Raw genomic sequence first — 17,341 nt, 5'->3', positions numbered from 1 at the left:
GGGCAACTGATTGGTATATGGGGTATATGATTTTATATATGTGTGTGTGTGTAGGAGAGAGAGGGAAAGAGAGAGAGAGAGAATGAGAGAGAGAGAAGAAAGAAAGCCATAAGATAGAGAATGAGGAGTGGAGGATGATGCCTAGGTTGTAAACTTGGGTGTCTGGGAGAATGGTGGTACCCTCTGGAACAGGGGTGGTGTTGCAACAATTCAGCTAGCAGCTGCTGTGGGGGCAAAAGATCAACACAAGCCCAACAACAAGAATGCTGCATTTTTGATCTGTTTTACTAAGGAAAGCAACATTAAGGGGTTAACAATCTTACTTTAATCCAACATATACATATAAACTCACCTCGTTCAAGAGGAAAAGCCAGCAACCTGAACTTCAGAGCAAATACAAACAAGTTACAAACATACATAGTATAAACAGATCAAGTCACAATTCATAGTTACCAAGAAACCATCAACATCTGAAATCACGGGCCAGGGAGCTCTTAACAACAGCTGGCCCAGAATCACGTGCCACTCCTCCAGTGGCTCAGAGCTCCAAGGGAGAATGCCAACCTCTGGGTTTATATATCTTGTTCAGGGTCAATGCGACTTACCCATGTGACCTAAAAGCGTCAGGAAAATGCAACTTAAACCCATGTGGTCGAAAAGCCTCTGATGTCACAAACATGTCACTCAAACCCATGTAAACTAGGCTTTCCCTTGAGGCAAGGAGGTCACCAAGGACTCCTAATTTAGTCAAGGAAACAAAGGCCAAACTCTTCAAGGGCACTTGATTGAATAAGTGCTAAAAGTCCACCTTAATTACCAATACAGGTGGGGAAGGCCACCTGTTCCCTACCCTCCTTTATAGTGATAAATAGGGAACTTTGGAAGAAAAAAAGGTTTTGAGAAAAAGATGAGTTCATATTTGAACATAATAAGTTTAAGATTCTATAAGATGTCCAAGGGGCAGCAAGGTGACACCGTCTAGAGAAATAGCTAGATAGAACACCAGCGTTGGAGTCAGGAGGACCTGAGTTCAAATCTGACCTCAGACACTTACTAGCTGTGTGATCCTGGGCAAGTCACTTAACCCCAATTGCCTCCTCCTCCCCTCCCCCCCAAAAGACATCCAGTTTGAACTGTCCAATAGGCAATTGGAGATATGAGACTGGAGGTCATGAAAGAGGTTAGGACTGACTATAGATGTGAAAATCATTTGTAGAGAGATGATAATTGAATCTATGGAACCTGACAGACTCATCAATTAAAATGAGAGAGGAAGAAAAAAGAGCCCATAACAAGAGCCTTGGAGGACACTCATGCTTAATGTGCATGATGTGGATGAAGAAGCAGCAAAAGGAGGAGCAAGACCAATGGGAGGAGAATTAGGAGAGAGCAGCATCATGGGAAAACCTGGAAGGAAGAGAGAGCAGTATGAAGGAGCAGAGAGTCTAGTCAAAGGCTACAAGAGGTCAAGAAGGATGAAGACTGAGAAAAAAAAAACTTTTAATTTGGCAATTTAGAGATCAGTGGTCATTTTGGAGAGAGCCATCTCAGGCAAATGATGAGGTTGGAAGCCAGACTGCCAAGAAAGGAAGTAGAGGCACCAGTTGTACAATCTCTCTCTGTCTACTGGTTGCTTCCCTGCTACCCACAAAGATGTCCTTCTCTCCCTTGTCCTCAAAAAACCCTTCACTTGATACATCCATCCCTGATAGCCCTTGTCCTGTGGCTCTCCTCCCTTTCATGGGTAAACTTCTCAGGAAGGGATTTGCTTTAGCCACCTCCTCATGGAAGATGAGGATGAAGGAGGAGTGGAAGGAAGAAGAAAGAGGGGAGCTCCAAGATTACACATTACTATTCCTAGTGCACATTATGTTCCATCTTTAGACTCTATGCATTTGCCCCAGCCATCCCCAATGGCTCCAATATACTCCTTCCTCAATTCCACCTCTTAAAATATATGGCTCAGCTTCTACATGTCACCTTCTACATGAAAAATGTCCTAGTTCCCCCAGCCAGTAGCACCGCCTCTCTAGCCCCAAAGAAGTGATCTTGTGACTTATTTGTACATTCCTATGTAAGTACAGGTTATCTCTTTTGGCTAGATTGGTTCCTTGAGGGTGGAGGCTGTTTTTCTTTTGACTTTACATACCTAGTCCCTATACCAGCCTTCACCCCGGAGGGCTGATGGTCAAACAGGCTGGGGTCACTGAAGTTTATTGAATAGGGGTGTGCCATGGTCAGTCTCGCTTTAGGAAGATCAGCTGAGTGCAGTGAGGGGATATCTGAGGCATGGAGATGAATGAGCAGGTTTTTACAATAGTCCAAATGTGAAGGATGAGGTCCTACACCAGAGTGGCAGCTGTGCCAGAGGAGAGAAGGAGGCACAAGGGAGAGATATTCTGTGGGCAGTCAATAGTACTTGGCAACAGATTGGATGTGGGGAATTAATAAAAGTAAAAAGTTGAGGATGGAAATGATGGGAACCTTGAGGTTGGGGAGGAGTAATCACTCTAGGATTCGAGATAGAAAGAAAACTTGAGACTAATCTGCTATATACTCTAGATTGGGGTAGAGCAGATTTTAAAGGATTCAGAGAATGAATAGGGAGGAGCCCGTGGACTCAAATTTTTTATCATTTATTTATTTTAAATTTTTTTTTAATTTTGAGTTCCAGTTTATCTTCCTCCTTCCTCCTTCTAACCCCTCCCCCACCCACTGAGAAGGCAATTTATCAATTATGCATGTGAAACCATGCAAACCATACTTCCACATTAGTCATATTGCAAAAAAAAATGCCATCTTGGGAAGGGAGAGGGGGAGAAGGGGGAGAAAATTTAAAACTCAAAAACTTATAAAAAGTGAATGTTGAAGACTAAAACTAGATAAACACATTTTTTTAAATGAAAAAACTAAAGAAAGTGAGAAAATTATGCTTCAATTTGCACTGAGTTCAGCAGTTCTCTTGGGTCATTGTATTCATCAGAGTAGCCAAGTCTTTCACAATTGATCATCATTACAACACTTTGGTTACTATGCACAATGATCTCCCAATTCTACTCACTTCCCTTCTTCGAATCAGTTCATATAGGTCTTGCCATGTTTTTCTGAAATCATCCCACCCATCATTTCTTACAACACAATAGTATTCCATATCACAACTTGTTCAGCCATTTCCCAATTGATGGACATCCGCTCAACTTCCAATTCTTTGCTACCACAAAAAGAGCTGCTATAAATATTTTTGTACATATAAGCCCTTTTCCTTTTCCTTTGATCTATGAGATACAGACCTAGTAGTGGTACTGCTGGGTCAAAAGCCATGCACAGTTTTATAGCCCTTTGGGCATAGTTCCATACTGTTCTCCAGAATGGTTGGACTTGAATTCTTTTTTTTTTGGGGGGGGGGGAGGCAATCACGGGGCTTAAGTGACTTGTCCTGGCTGATACAACTGTAAGTGTCTGCAGCCAGATTTGAACTCAGAGCTTCCTGATTCTAGGGCCAGTACTCTATACACAGTATCAACTAACTGCCCCAGCTAGACTTGAATTCTAAAGGAGACCTCAGCCCAAGAGAGATGAGATTTTTTTAAAGACAAGTCTAGAAAATAGAAGCAAGGGCAGGTAACAGATGAAACAGTGCCATGGCTCTGTAAGAATTTGTTAGGAGTATAAACTCCAGATAGGTAAGCTGAGTTTGCCTAGGAAAACCTACCCAACCCACCCCCTTTTATATAAAGAGCGGGACATTATATTGAAGAAAAGAGGATGAAAGTGATGAAAGGACTTGAATGCTTGAGTTGGGTAGGATTACGATCGATGAGAAGGAAAAGGGAGAATTGCTTAACTAGTTTTTCTACTTATTTTTCTCAAGAAGGGGAAAGATCTTTGGACTAGAAAGGTCAGAACAAAAATGTCCAATAGAGAGGTAATTCTCAAGATAAGCAGTGAGATAGGGAGCATCTAGGTGCCTTCAGATGAGTTCACATCACCTGACCTAAAGCTTAGAGACTGGTAGAACAGGCAGATATAATTGCCGAACCACTGTTAGCAATCTTGGATAGTCTGGGGAGAACTGGAGAAAGAATGCATGATTAGAGAAGGGTTACAGGCCTGGAGTCTGACTTCTATTCTCGACAAAATTCTAGAATGTGCAATATTATTCAAGAGAGAGGTAACACCTTGAGAAGAAAGCAGTGATCACAAAGGGCCATGGCGGAGCTTCACCAAGAAGATTTTATTAATGCCTACCATGTTCTAGTCACTGTTAGGTACTGGGAAAACAATGATGAGGGATCCTGCCCTCAGGATGCTTATATCTTAAGCTCATTTCTTTCTTTCCTTCTTTCTTTCTCACTTTCTTTCTTCCTCCCTTTCCTTCCTTCTTTTCTTCTTTCTTCCTTCCTTTTCCTTCCTTCTTTCTTTCCTTTTTTCTTTCTTTTCTCTCCTTCCTTTTCTTTTTTCCCTCCCTTCCTTTTCTTTCCTTCATTTTTTCCTTCCTTCCTTCCTTCCTTCCTTCCTTCCTTCCTTCCTTCCTTCCTTCCTCCCTTTCTTCCTTCCTTTCTTTTTCTTTCTTTCTTTCTTCCTTCCTTCCTTCCTTCCTTCCTTCCTCCCTTTCTTCTCTTTCTTTTTCTTTCTTCCTTCCTTCCTTTCTTTCTTTCTTTCCTTCTTTTCTTTCTTCTAACCTAATAGCCTGGTAGATTTGGGAATTTGGGAAACCTATAGTTTACCTAGATCTTAACAAAAAAAAATTTATGCTATTCTTATGGACAAGATGGAGCAATGTGGGCTAGACCAGAAGTGGCAGAGTGGTGATTGAATGGTCAGACCCAAGGAATGCATATTCATGGTTCAATATCAAATAGGAGAAGTGATGAAATCAGAATTAAGGAGGATGGAAAAGGCTTCCTGTAGAAGATGAGATTTTAGGTAGGACTTAAGGAAGCCAGGAGGAAGAGATGAAAAGTGAGAGCATTTTAGGCATGGAAGACAAGCCAGTGAAAATGTCCAGAGCTGAGAGATCTTGTCTGAAGATTTGCAAGGAGGCCAGTGACATTGGATCAATGAGTACATAGGGGCATATGTACAAGGTATAAGAAGACTTAAAAGTGTGTGTGTCTATTGGATATCCATGTCTTTGACATGTCTTATAGGTACTCAGGGGTGCAGCTAGATGGCACAGTGGATAGAGCACCTGTCCTGGAGTCATGAAGATCTGAGTTCAAATACAACCTCAGATGTTTACTAGCTGTGTGACTCTGGGCAAGTCACTTCACCTTGTTTGTCTCAGTTTCCTCATCTGTAAATGATCTGTAGAAGGAAATGGCAACCCACTCTAGTATCTTTGCCAAGAAAACCCCAAATGGGGTCACAAAGAGTCAGACATGACTGAAATGACTGAACAACTTGGAGAGGGTAGACTAGAGGTCAGCTGAGAGATGAAGATAGATAAGTACATTTGAGGATCTATAGGAGCTGATGAGATCAAGGAATAGGTGGCATGCTTGTCCAATCTTCTGATGACACAAGCCTGGAGAGCAATAGCCACAACTGTGGAGGACAAAATGAAAACGGGTGCCAAGGACAAATATATGGTGACTCCTGAGAAAGGAGGAGCTACACATAAAAGCGAAGAAGATAAATATGGAAGACAGACAAATGCAGATAGATGGTTATAGAAGGCTAGGCCCCCCCAAGAGAAGGAGCACCAAGAAGCACAGCCCTTTCTCCAAAGTCTGGACTCTGCATAGGCATGGGCCTTTGGCTGCCAGCAGAGAGCAATGGCTAATATAAACTTCATGAGGACTCCTGAAGAAAGCAATGATTTCATTTTTATTTATTTTTTATCTTATTTTTATTAATTAATTTATTTTTTGGAGAGGGGAGGTGAGGCAATTGGGCTTAGGTCACACAGCTAGTAGTATCAAGTGTCTGAGGCCAGATTTGAACCTCCTGACTCCAGGGCCAGTGCTCTATTCACTGAGCCCCTAGCTGCCCCAAAAGAAATGATCTTAATGACTGGGAGCTGTAAGCCACTCTCTTGCCACATGCATTCTCTGCACATGTGTTTCACGTCCTTGTACTTCCAATCTGAATTCACTCTCTGGGGGAACTTGTGTTTGTAAGGGCAGAGTGCACTCCATATCTGGGGGGAATGTTTTTTGTGACTCCTGTCCTTGTTATACCTCCTCAATAAATACTTTGGCTAAAAAGCTAAAAAAAAATTTTTAAGTATTTGTGATAGTCAAAAACAGTAGGCTAAGTCAAACTGACAAATTTTAGAATTAGAAAATCCTTCACCAGCCATCTCTTCCAACTCATATCCGATCGCCAAGATACCCACTAAATGGTCTTCCAGCCTCTGCTGGAAGGCCTCCATTGAGAAAACAGCCACTCCTTCCTGAAACAGCCAGTCCTACTGTGGGCTTGCTCTAATCATTAGGGAGTTTCATTCCTGACATTCAGGCTAGATCTGCCTCCCACCCCCACTCCCACTCCCTGCCCCCAACCATTGCTCCTAGTTCTGCCTTTGAGAGCCAGAGAGAATAAATCAAATGTCCCTTCCATTTGAGAACCCATCAGATACTTGAAGACAGCTCTCACAGGGTTGTTGGAAGGATCAAAATGAGTTAACATGTATAAAGTGCTTTGCAAACAAAGCTTAGGTACTATATAAATTCCTTCATCATGATCATCACCACCACCATCACCATCATCATCATCACCATCACCACCCCCACCACCATCATCATCATCATTATCATCTCTCCTCTCTAGATCTTCATATGACATGAATTTAAGACCCTTCACCTCCCATGTTGCCCTCCTCTGAATGCCTTTATTAATGTCCTCTTTAAATTGTTGAACCCCTAAGTGGACACACTACTCCAGATGGAGCCTGACCAGGTTGGAACAGGGCAGGTAAAGCCCCTGTTCCCAACCTTTTTTGTGGGGGATGGGGTTGCTATATCACAGCACTGACTCATATTGAGAAAGCATTTTACCAATACCCCCAGATCATTCTCAAGACCAATTTCTGCCTAACCATGCCTTTCCCATTTTGTACTGGGAAAGTCAGGAAGGGGTGTCTCTCTCTTTTTTTTTTTTTGGACAGCAGGGTAAGACTTTATTTACATTTATCTCTATTAAATTTCTTCTACCCAGTGTTCCTAGCCTATCTAAATCTTTTTGGATCCTGTCTCTGTCATCCTTTGTGTCAGCCATCCCTCTAGGCTTGGTGTCATATGAGGATCAGATGAGCATAAAATTCTGCAGCCACACAAGGACAGGCACACACCCCTAAAATCCTGCCCGGGAGACATCCTTCCAAGTGGACCTCAAACCATTATTAACATTTTTCCTTTAGTTCAGTCATCCAACTAGTTGTGAATTCATCTACTGGTATAATCATCTAACCCACACCTTTTCCAAAAGAATTGCATAATAGACTTTATTAAACACTTAGCTAAAATCCAGGTAACCTCTAGTTAACAGCATTCCTCTGAGTTACTAATTTTGTGACTGTCAGAATCAATCAATCATTCAGTCAACAAGCTTATTACTGGGCTGGAGGTAGGAAGAGTAGGGGAGGTGGTTAACCTAAATTGTTACTTTATCACTGTTGGGAGATCTGAAAGAGGGGCTCCTTCTCCCATAGCAGGTCAACACCTTCCTCTGTAACAGTCATCCAGAGATGCCAGGAGTCCTGAGAGGCTCTTCCCTGCTCAGAGGCTGGCTCTTTATCCGCTAAATGGCAATGCTATTCTAGGCAAAAATGAAATGGTCCCTGCCCTCATGGAGCTTACATTCTTTTGTGGGAAGCAATACAGACATAGAGAAATACAGGGTGTTCCTAAAGTCTGGACACATAGGCAAAAATACATATTTTCAAGAAATGAAATAAATGAAATTTTCAGCAACATTTTATTTAATTGGAATATTAACAAATAACATCTTCAATATGATTTCCATCATTTGTGATGCAGAGGTTGATGTGCTTTGCAAGATTCACATGATGCACTAATTCCACATTGCAATCAGTTTTAGCACATTCCCTCTTTATGTGTTCAATCCAGTGTGATTTTCATTGAGTACACCTTCTCCTTTAGCACACTCCAGAAAAAGAAGTCAAGGAGGCTAAGGTCTGTTAATACTCCAAATATTTCAAAACATGCATTTTTGCCTATGTATCCAAACTTTAGGGACACCCTGTAGATCCTTTTAGTTTATTCAGCCAATGTTTAAATGAACAGAGGTATAGGTAGTTTTGGTCATATATTATATTATATTTTTATTTATTGTATATTTACATATATAATTTATGCATGCATATTTATATGAATATATTTAAATATACTATATATTTATTATATTTTACAGGGATAAAAAGTCCAATTCCTGGCAATATTAAAAGTGCAATAGAAAATTATACATTTGTAAACAGATACAAGATAAATACATAGTGCTTTAAGGGAGACTACTAGTTGAGGGAATCAGGAGAATGCTTCTGTAGCAGGAAATGCTTAATGGAGAGACTGGGTAAGAAGCTGGGATTCTAAGAAAAAGAGGGAAGGAGGAAGGACACTCCAAGCATGGGGAATAGATAGTCTATGCAAAGACATGTAGCTGATGAGTGGAAGCTGAAGCTCATGCAGGTCTGAAGGTCAAACAGTTATTAAATAGCAGAGGCAGGACTGAATTCAACCCATCTGGGCTAGCAGTTGGAAGAGTGTTGGATCTGGTGTGCTAGGACCTGGATTATAGTAACAGTAACAATGATAGTTATAGTAATAGTGTTTATACAGTGTGTTAACATTTTCTTCTTTTTATTTTTTGAAATTTTTTTATTCTTTGAGGAGGGAAGGCAGGACAATTAGGGTTAAGTGACTTGCCCAAGGTCACATAGCCAGTAAGTGTGTCAACTGTCTGAGGCTAGATTTGAACTCAGGTCCTCCTGACTCCAGGGCTGGTGCTCTACTCACAGCGCTGCCTAGCCACCTAGCTGCCCCATAGTGTGTTAACATTTTTGAAGCATTTGTCTCCTTTGCTCTCACAACAATCCTGGGAGGCAGGTGCTATTATTTCCCCCATTTTACTGATGGGGAAACTGAGGCAGACAGCAGTCAAGTGGCTGGTTCATAGCTGGGGGGGTGGCTGAAGTTGGGTCTGAACAAAGCTCTCCCTCATGGGGAGAATCCAATGTCCGTAAGTGACCTGAGCTCTTTCATTTACCATCTGTGGGATATTCAGCAGGTCATTCAGTTTCTTAGAGGTCTTCAAGCAGGGTCTGGATGCTCATTTATTGGGTATATGGTCTACTTTACGACATAGTGGCATTTCTTTGTATATCTGTGACATTGGTCCTCTTCCAGTAACTAACAGTAACTAACAACCACCATCACCACCATCACCATTCCCTAAACCTCCCCTGGACCGTGGATTGGGCTTACCTGGAATGGAAAGGTCTAGAAGTAATATTCAGAACTTCACAGAGTTCAGAGCAACTAGGTGGTACAGTGGCTGGAAGTCAGGAAGTCTTAAGTTCAAATCTGGTCTCAGACACTTACTAGCTGTGTGACCCTGGGCAAGTCACTTCACCCTGTTTGTCTCAGTTTCCTCATCTGTAAAATGAGCTGGAGAAGGAGATGGCAAACCATTCCAACATCTTTGCCAAGAAAACCCCAAATGGGGTCATGGAGAGTTTGAAACCACCAAGCAACAACAGTTCACAGAGTTAGAGCCAGAAGGCTAGCTCCTCTCCTTTTACAAATGAGATTGAATAACTTTCTAAAAGTCACACAGGTAACAAGTAATAGAGTCAGAATTTAAATGTCTTTCTTTGACTCCAAATCAGACTCCCTGGGAACATGTGATTCTTATTTATTTGACAACCCTTTAAAGTACTTAGTAACAAGATTGCTTTCTAAGTACCATTATATTTGATAGGTAATTTATATGCATATGTATGTATATATTTAAATCTTCTGTTCCTAGTAAAGTGTGAGCTCCCTAAGGTCACAGAATGCACATTATCCGTTTTATCTTGCTTAGTGCCCAGCACAGTGCTCAGCACACAGTAGGCATCTTGTAAATGCTTGTTTGGTGGAGGAAGACCTTGCCAGTCTGCTCTGCCTCAGTTTCCACATCATGTCACTCCTACTTTGTCCCTGTTTCTCCATCACCATCCTCCTTTGGGAGGGGAAGAGAAGGCAACTTGGATGTTACAGGATGTTAATTTAATTCGATTTAACGCTGCAATGTGAGGACTAGAGAGGGAGTCAGTGGCAGAGCCAAGTCAGCATTTACATGGAAATTCATTTGGGCTTTAAAGGGTACAAAGGCCAGGAGGTAGGAAAATTAAAGTCAGGGACCAGAGTAGTCCAAGGTAGAGTTCTGGAGTAGGAAGAAGGCACCGTCTGGTTTTGTCTTCATATTCCTAGTGCCCAGCTTCGTGCCTTGCACACAGTAGGTGTTTGATAAATGTTTGTTGAATTGAAAGAATAAAATAAAGCTCACTGAAGCAGGTGTAAAGCCTTTGCAAGCTGGTCTCATTCTGCTTGGGTGGAGGGGGGGTGGGGCAGGATAAATTCTCAGGACCTTCCCAGGGCAAAGTCTCTGCCGGCGTTCAGTTGCTGCCAATTTGAGGCCTGCGGCCGGAAGGTGGGAGCAAGGTTTTGGAGCTAGATTTTGGCAATGGGCTTGGGGGCAGGAGGGCTGGGGGTAAAGCTGGCTGTGAGGAGCAGTGTCTCATTCAAGGTCCTCTGGCCCAGACTGGCTTCCTAGCAGGATAGTCTTGGGGTTCAGCTGCGACACAAAGCTCCTTGCATTCTCACAGACTTAATCAGGCTAATGGGCAGCTGGCTTGAGGGGCAGCCCAGCCCAGCTGAGCCCAACCTGATTTTTTGACAAGGTCGAAACTCACAAGGCTTAAGGCTGGGCCTGTCTTTCTGAGGCTGGGAGTGGAGCTTTCGGGTTGAGTCCATGGCTTTCTGACTGCCCTACCCATCCTCCCTCCCTCAGGGCCTGGGCAGGGGCTGGCTATTCCTTGAAGAAAGGCCAGTCTCAAATATTTCCCTTCAAGCTTGAAGGGATTTCTTTCATGCTTTTGTCTCTACTAAGGGCAATTTTTGTCTCTTCTAGGGATCTCCTCTGCCCTTACTATCCCTCTCCCATCCCCACAGAACAGTCTATAGTTGAGCAGAAAGGAACCATCTAGCCCAAGCAACTCATTTTTACAGATGAGGAAACTGAGGAAGGGAGCCTTTGAAAGGGAAGGTGACCTCCCAAGGTCAGCCAAGATACAGAGGGAAGGAGAATCACTTACCCCATAGTATAAACCCAAATCCAGTAACTGGGAAAGCACTGCCTATCTGTCTGAGTTTCACAACAGCCTTGTGAGGTAGATACTATGGGGACTATACCTATTTTACAGATAAGAGAACTGAGACTTAGAGACTTGCTGATGGATCTGTGCCCCTCCCTGCCATTGCTTTCTAATATCTCCAGGGTTTCTCATAGTAAGATACCCTTCCTGGACTCTCTAATTCCATCCCACTTTTGTAGGTGTATCCAAAGTTCTTAGCACAGAGTTGGACACATACAATGTTTGATAAGTGACTTTTCATCTATTCACCTATTTATATCATGGTCTAGCATCTTTGGGGCTCCCCCTCCCATCTCTCCATCTGGTCCACAAGAATTCTAAGACTGAAGCAAATAGTTCATTGAAATCTAGATAAATGTCTCCCAACATTCCTTTGTTTTTTTCAATCAGCCAGACTTTGTGTCCAGCACTTTCCAGACAATGAAGATACAAAGGCCACAAAAATGAAACAGTTCTTTTGCTTCACCAAGAGGGCAAGTTACTGGATGTCTGCTCTCCCTCAGCAAAAAAAAAAAAAAAAAAAAAAATTAAACAATTAAAAAAATTTGCCTGGGTCGCTGAGCTAGTAAATATCTGAGGTCAAGAGAATGCCAAATTTTCTGTCATTTCTCAAGGCTAGTCATCCCTTCATTTAACACATATTTAAGCTCCTACTATGTGCAGATCTGGAAAAAAAAGGGGAGAGGGCTGAGATGCAAATACAAAATCGAAAGTTCCTGCCCTCAAAGAGCTTACATTCTTCTTGACTAGAGAAGGTATAAATGTTATTACTACCATTTTTTTTTGAGTTGTCAATCCTGATTGGGGAGTGAGGGCCCTTGGGTGCCCCTCTAGATAGGGTTCCTACAAGGTAGAAGGAAAGAGGCCTCCCCTTTCCCCTATTCTGGCTCCCCTTCATGTGGTCTACCCCTGGCTGGTTTGCGATGGCTTGTGTAGAACATCCCATCTCCCACCTCGGTGCCTTTGCATAGTTTGTCCCCAGCACCTGGAATGCCATCCCCTCTTCCTTCAAGAGTCAGAGCTGCCTCCTACAGGAAGCCTGTCCTCACTGTGCCCCGCCCCCCACTTTCCCCACTATTCTTTCTATACTTTGTACTTAATTTTCTAGGACAGGGCTACTTTAGGAGGTCCTGACCCGCTGATTGGCTAACACATAGTAGGCACTTAATCGACGCAGAGGGGAAGGGGCTGGCCAGCTCCCGCGCGCCTCCGCCTACTGTAGGATTGATTAATACTGCGGAGGACAGACCCGGTCTTATTAATAATTAATCGGCTGCCTCCGCCTTCGCCGGGAGGCTGGATGACGTAGCGTCGCCACCCCTCCCCCCTCGCTCCCCTCTCCCCTTTGCGCTCCTCCCCCTTCCCCCCCCTCCCCGCCCCACGCCCTCCGGAGCCGTTGAGGCGCGAGGTGGGAAGGTGGGACGCGCGCAGGCGCAAGCAGGCCCCTGTTCGGCTAGGGGGTGGGCGGTGCGCGACAGCGGCGGCGTGCGCAGGCGCGCTGGCTCGCGGCGGAGGCAGCGCAGTGGCCGGGTTGCGCAGGCGCGGGCTGGAGGGCGGGTTGTCTGTGTGAGGCGGCGGCGGCGGCTGAGGCGGCGGCAGAGGCGGCGGCAGAGGCGGCTGAGGAGGTAGCGGCTGAGGAGCAGCGGCGGCAGCTCGGAGCAGGCGGGCCCGGAGTGTGAGGCGGCGGCGGCAGGAGAGCGAGCTCGAGAGCCGGCGGCACGATGGTGGACTACCACGCGGCAAACCAGCCCTACCAGTATGGCCCCAGCAGCGGCGGCGGCGGCAACGGCGGCGGCGGCGGTGTTGGTGACTACATGGCCCAGGAGGACGACTGGGACCGCGACCTGCTGCTCGACCCGGCCTGGGAGAAGCAGCAGCGCAAGGTGCGGCCCCGGCGCCGCGGTGCGAGGGGGAGGGAGCGCGCGGGCGGGCAGGCGCGGGAGGGGGTGCGCGGGGGAGGGGGCCCCAGCAGCTGTAGGAGGGGGAGGGGGTGTTGAGAAGGGCGAGGTGCCCCCGAGGAGGCAGGTGAGTGAGTGTGTGTGTGCGCGCGCGCGCTCAAGCGTGAGTGTGGGGGGGTCACGATAGCACCCAGGAACGTAGTGAAAGGTACGCAGCTTTGGGGGGGAGGCGCGGTGGTTGGAAAGCAGCGCAGGTATGGACCGTGGCCTTGGAGGAAGGGTAGTCGGAGGGGGTTTGGCCTGGAGGGAAGACACGAATTGGGGGGAGTACGTGTGGAATCCCAAAAAAGAGGAGTGCGGGGTCGTGTTTGGGGAAGTGTGGGGATGGGGGGATCCGAAGGAGGGACCATAAAGAAACGGTGCCGAGGGGAAGAACCTTGTGGAGTCCAGAATTGGGGAGTGTGGCCCGAGTGGTTCCTCTGGATAGCTGCAGGGATGGTGCATTGCCAGGATATCCCGAGGAAGATACAGAGAGGGGAGGTCTGGGGACACAAGGGTGTGGAGAGAAGCGAGATGGGGCGAGTTCCGAGGAACGGTGTCCTGAAGTCCGTGGTTGTGGAAGGAGGTCCTGATTGGGATGTATAGGGATTGACCTGTCCATGACCTATGCAAAGAACTGGGAGAAAAGGGACTGGGACCGGGAGAGGAGAAAGTACGATGTAGAATGAAAGCTTCTTGAAGGCAGACTGTCTCACTTTTGTGTTTGTATGTCCAGGGCCTACTAGCACAGCGTCCTGCATATAGCAGGTGTTTAAATGAATGTTTATTGATTTATTGGGAAGTGGAAAGGATTTGAGCTATTTGGGGAATAGGGTCAGAATCATCGTTGGGGGACTTAGAGTCTGAGGAGTGATGTAGGAAATTTCTGATTGAGGGTTTACTGCCCTGAACTTGCCCTCCTGTCAAGAAGTTTGCGGTCTAAATATGAAAAGGGGCATTCGGGAAATGGCATGACAGGAGAGATATATGATGTCTTGGGGGTATACCTGGGGAAGTTTTATTCCACTGAGTGGAAGGAAAAGGGCAGGAAGGCAGCTTAGGGTGGGGTGGGATGGGAGTGCACATGGAGAGATTAGTGACTGTGGGGAGAGGGGGCAGGCTGTGAGAGAGAAAATTATGGAGAGAATCTGATGCCAAGGGGTAAAGGGACCAATCAGAGAGGAACAGCATTTTGGAGACCTAATGGGGAACCCAGTTTTGCAGAAATTATATTTTAGAGGCTTAATTAGGATTGGACCCTCTGACAGTGGAGTTCAAGTGCTGAGGTGTCTAGGAAAGCAGCCTGTTTACCACCCAGGGTAAAGAATAGGCCTTGGAGGATTGGAAGAAAGTGGTGGAAAAGCTGGGTGTGGTAGGTGGGAATAGACTTTGGATAAAAATCATTGAACTTCTGTTCCTGAATTTCCTCACTGTTAAATGGGGATGGTGATATGGCTTGCCACCGTGCCCCATATCAGAGAGTTATTAGGACAATAAGATAGTTGTGAAAATGTTCGGGAAAAAAATTAAAAGGATTTGCTGTTTAGAGACGTTAATAACTTTTTATACAAGACTGTATCAGGTTGCAAAAAAAGGTCATAAGTTGTCAAAGTATTTGGAAAGACAGGAAGCAGTGCATGGGTATCATGTGGGACCAAATCTGACTCCTGTATTGCTCAGGTTTTTGCATGGAAGAATCTTTCTTTTCTCTTAGGTGATAAAAGTGGGAAACAGTGGGATGCACTCTGCATTCTCCTGGAAGATTTCCTGTTGCTTTCCCTCTCAAGGCAGTTAGGGTATTAATCTATTAGTAACAGCCTCCACCATCAGGATTTCTCTGACCTTGAAGCTTAATTACCTGCAGTTATTCTTCCCACTCCATCTCCCCCAGCCCCCTTCCATAGGTCAGGCAGCTTCGGAATTGGCCTTTATTATAACAGCTAGGTTAAAGGGAAGGTTGATGTAAGACTGCTCCTAGCCACATTGACAGCATTTGTGCAGGCGAGATAGAGGGTAGACTCTTGTCTTTTGCCTCATGTTCCAGCTAATATTTTTGTGTTTGCTGTTTCCCTGGGTCTTCTATCACTTCTAATTCTGGGTTTTGTGTTGGTTTTTTTGGAAGGGGAGGGAGGGAGACAATGAAAGATGGAAGGAGGGTAAAGGAGCGGTAGAGAAGTAGCATCAGGAGAGAACTTGGGTTCAGAATCATACCTTTGACACCATCAGCGTCATTTGAAAAATGCTTTAACCCAGTGACCTCACTTTCTTGCTGTTCCTACAGTAAGACACTACTTCTTGACCTTTCACTGACTTCTACCCACCCTCGGCTTCCTTCAGGATCCTGCTAAAACCTTTACCACATTTTCCAGGAAGTTTTTCCCTGTCCTCCTTATATGGGCCTGCCCTCTGCTGATCTCTAATTTGTCCTGCCTGGATTTTGTCTGGGTCATTGTCATTCTGTGTCCCCTACCACCTGCCCCCCACCCCATTAGACTGTGAACCCTTGAAATGGTCTTTGGCTTTTCTTAGCATCCCCGGTGCTTACTCAGCACAGGGCCTGGTACACAGTAGGTGCTTAATGCTGACTCCAAGACTTAGCTGAGCCTCTCAACTTCAGTTTCCTCCTGTAAAATGGGGGTAGTGAGTAATTATGACATCCGCTTCCTAGAGTTATTGCGAGCTTCAAATTAGATAATGGCTGTAAAGTGCTTTGTGAACTTTAAAAGGGCTGGGGAAATCAGGAGCACAGTCTCATGGCTCTAGAGATCGAAGGGACCATGGAGTCCAATCCCTTCATTTTACAGGAAGGAAACTTAGGAACACAGCAGTTAACTGACTTGCCCAGGGTGACACAAATTAGTATGTTTGACATGAGATTTGAACCCAGGTGTTTCTCACTCCAAGTCTACCAGACTTGTCTCTTTTTTATAATAATTCCGCCCAGGTTTGGTTTGTTATAGCTAGGTGAATCTCAACATAGCAAGTGTTTGTGGGCCAACATGTCAGCACTAGTACATGCATATTTAAAGCTTAGCAGCCTCTAGGAGTGAGAGAAAGATGGGCATCTGTCTGAAGGGAATATTCATATCCCCTATTTCTAGTCTCAGAAATTACGCTGAGACACCCTTTGATTTGCAAGGTTCATAGCCTTGCCCTTTCACCATTACCAATCTATTCCGAAGATATTTAGTAGGAATGACCCTGTCTCTGGCAGGCGTTTGTACTCCCAAAGGCCTTTTTATCTTACACTTCATCATTTTTAAATGGAAGGATCTTATCTGTGCTACAAAAAGGAGTAAAAACATACTAGCCTTAGCCTTTGGTGAAGTTCTGGACTGTTTCTTCCATGCTTTCTGGGTTTTATGCAACTGAATCAGGTCATTTCATGTGCCTTGCTCTTTGGAGGTCAGAGATGGCTTTCCAAATTCCAAAACCCTCATATCACAGCAATGAAAGGCCCATCTTGTTTGTAAGACTTAAATTTTTATGGTAACATTCCAGCTTTGGATAAGACTTAGGGTTAGTGCCTAGTCCTTGAAATGGCATTTATGTGCTGGTTAATTATTTGAAAGCTCAGGTGGTGTTTTAGTTTTTATGTTAGCCTTTTTTCTTTATTTTTAAGATTGATGATGGAAGGCCTCAAGATAACCATCTGTTATTTTGTTTCATTACCTTAATTGTTTGCTATTTAGGACTTGGTTAAGAATATCAGCTCCTTGACAGTTTATGAATGGTGGAGATGGTATCAAGTGGTGAAGGAAAAACCATTCCGAGGGTCTGAAGATTAAGCTTGTTTATATTTTTCTTTAAAAGTTTAGTGTTATCTGGAGTAATACTGCCCAAGAATCCAAGGTGATACGTGTGAGATAATGGACCAGAAATGGTTAGATAGGAGATACTTTACCTAGCATTTTTCATTGTATTAATGAAATTGCAGTAACAATTTGGTAGATAAAGGGAGAGGGTGATCTCTAGGGAAATTGGGTATTATAAAGTGAGAGGGTCATGTGTACAGCCATTCCCA

At 44.6% G+C, this 17,341-nt stretch overlaps 1 protein-coding gene across 2 annotated transcripts in view; it reads left to right on the top strand.

The window, feature by feature from the left end:
* The first annotated feature begins 12,905 nt into the window (after positions 1-12,905).
* ACTN4 (actinin alpha 4) overlaps positions 12,906-17,341 on the top strand; it is an 80,783-nt gene continuing 76,347 nt past the window's right edge. The window contains exon 1 of one of the 2 annotated variants that reach the window (XM_036744248.1): positions 12,906-13,263. In XM_036744248.1, coding sequence (XP_036600143.1) covers positions 13,102-13,263 — 162 coding nt within the window. In that variant the 5' untranslated portion in view covers positions 12,906-13,101. The remainder of the gene's footprint in view (positions 13,264-17,341) is intronic. The other variant, XM_036744247.1, reaches the window with a different exon arrangement.

Source organism: Trichosurus vulpecula, chromosome 2 (assembly GCF_011100635.1).
Source record: "Trichosurus vulpecula isolate mTriVul1 chromosome 2, mTriVul1.pri, whole genome shotgun sequence".
Classification (NCBI taxonomy): domain Eukaryota; kingdom Metazoa; phylum Chordata; class Mammalia; order Diprotodontia; family Phalangeridae; genus Trichosurus; species Trichosurus vulpecula.
Note: the sequence above shows the minus strand (reverse complement) of the source record. Positions and strands in the feature narration are given on the sequence as shown.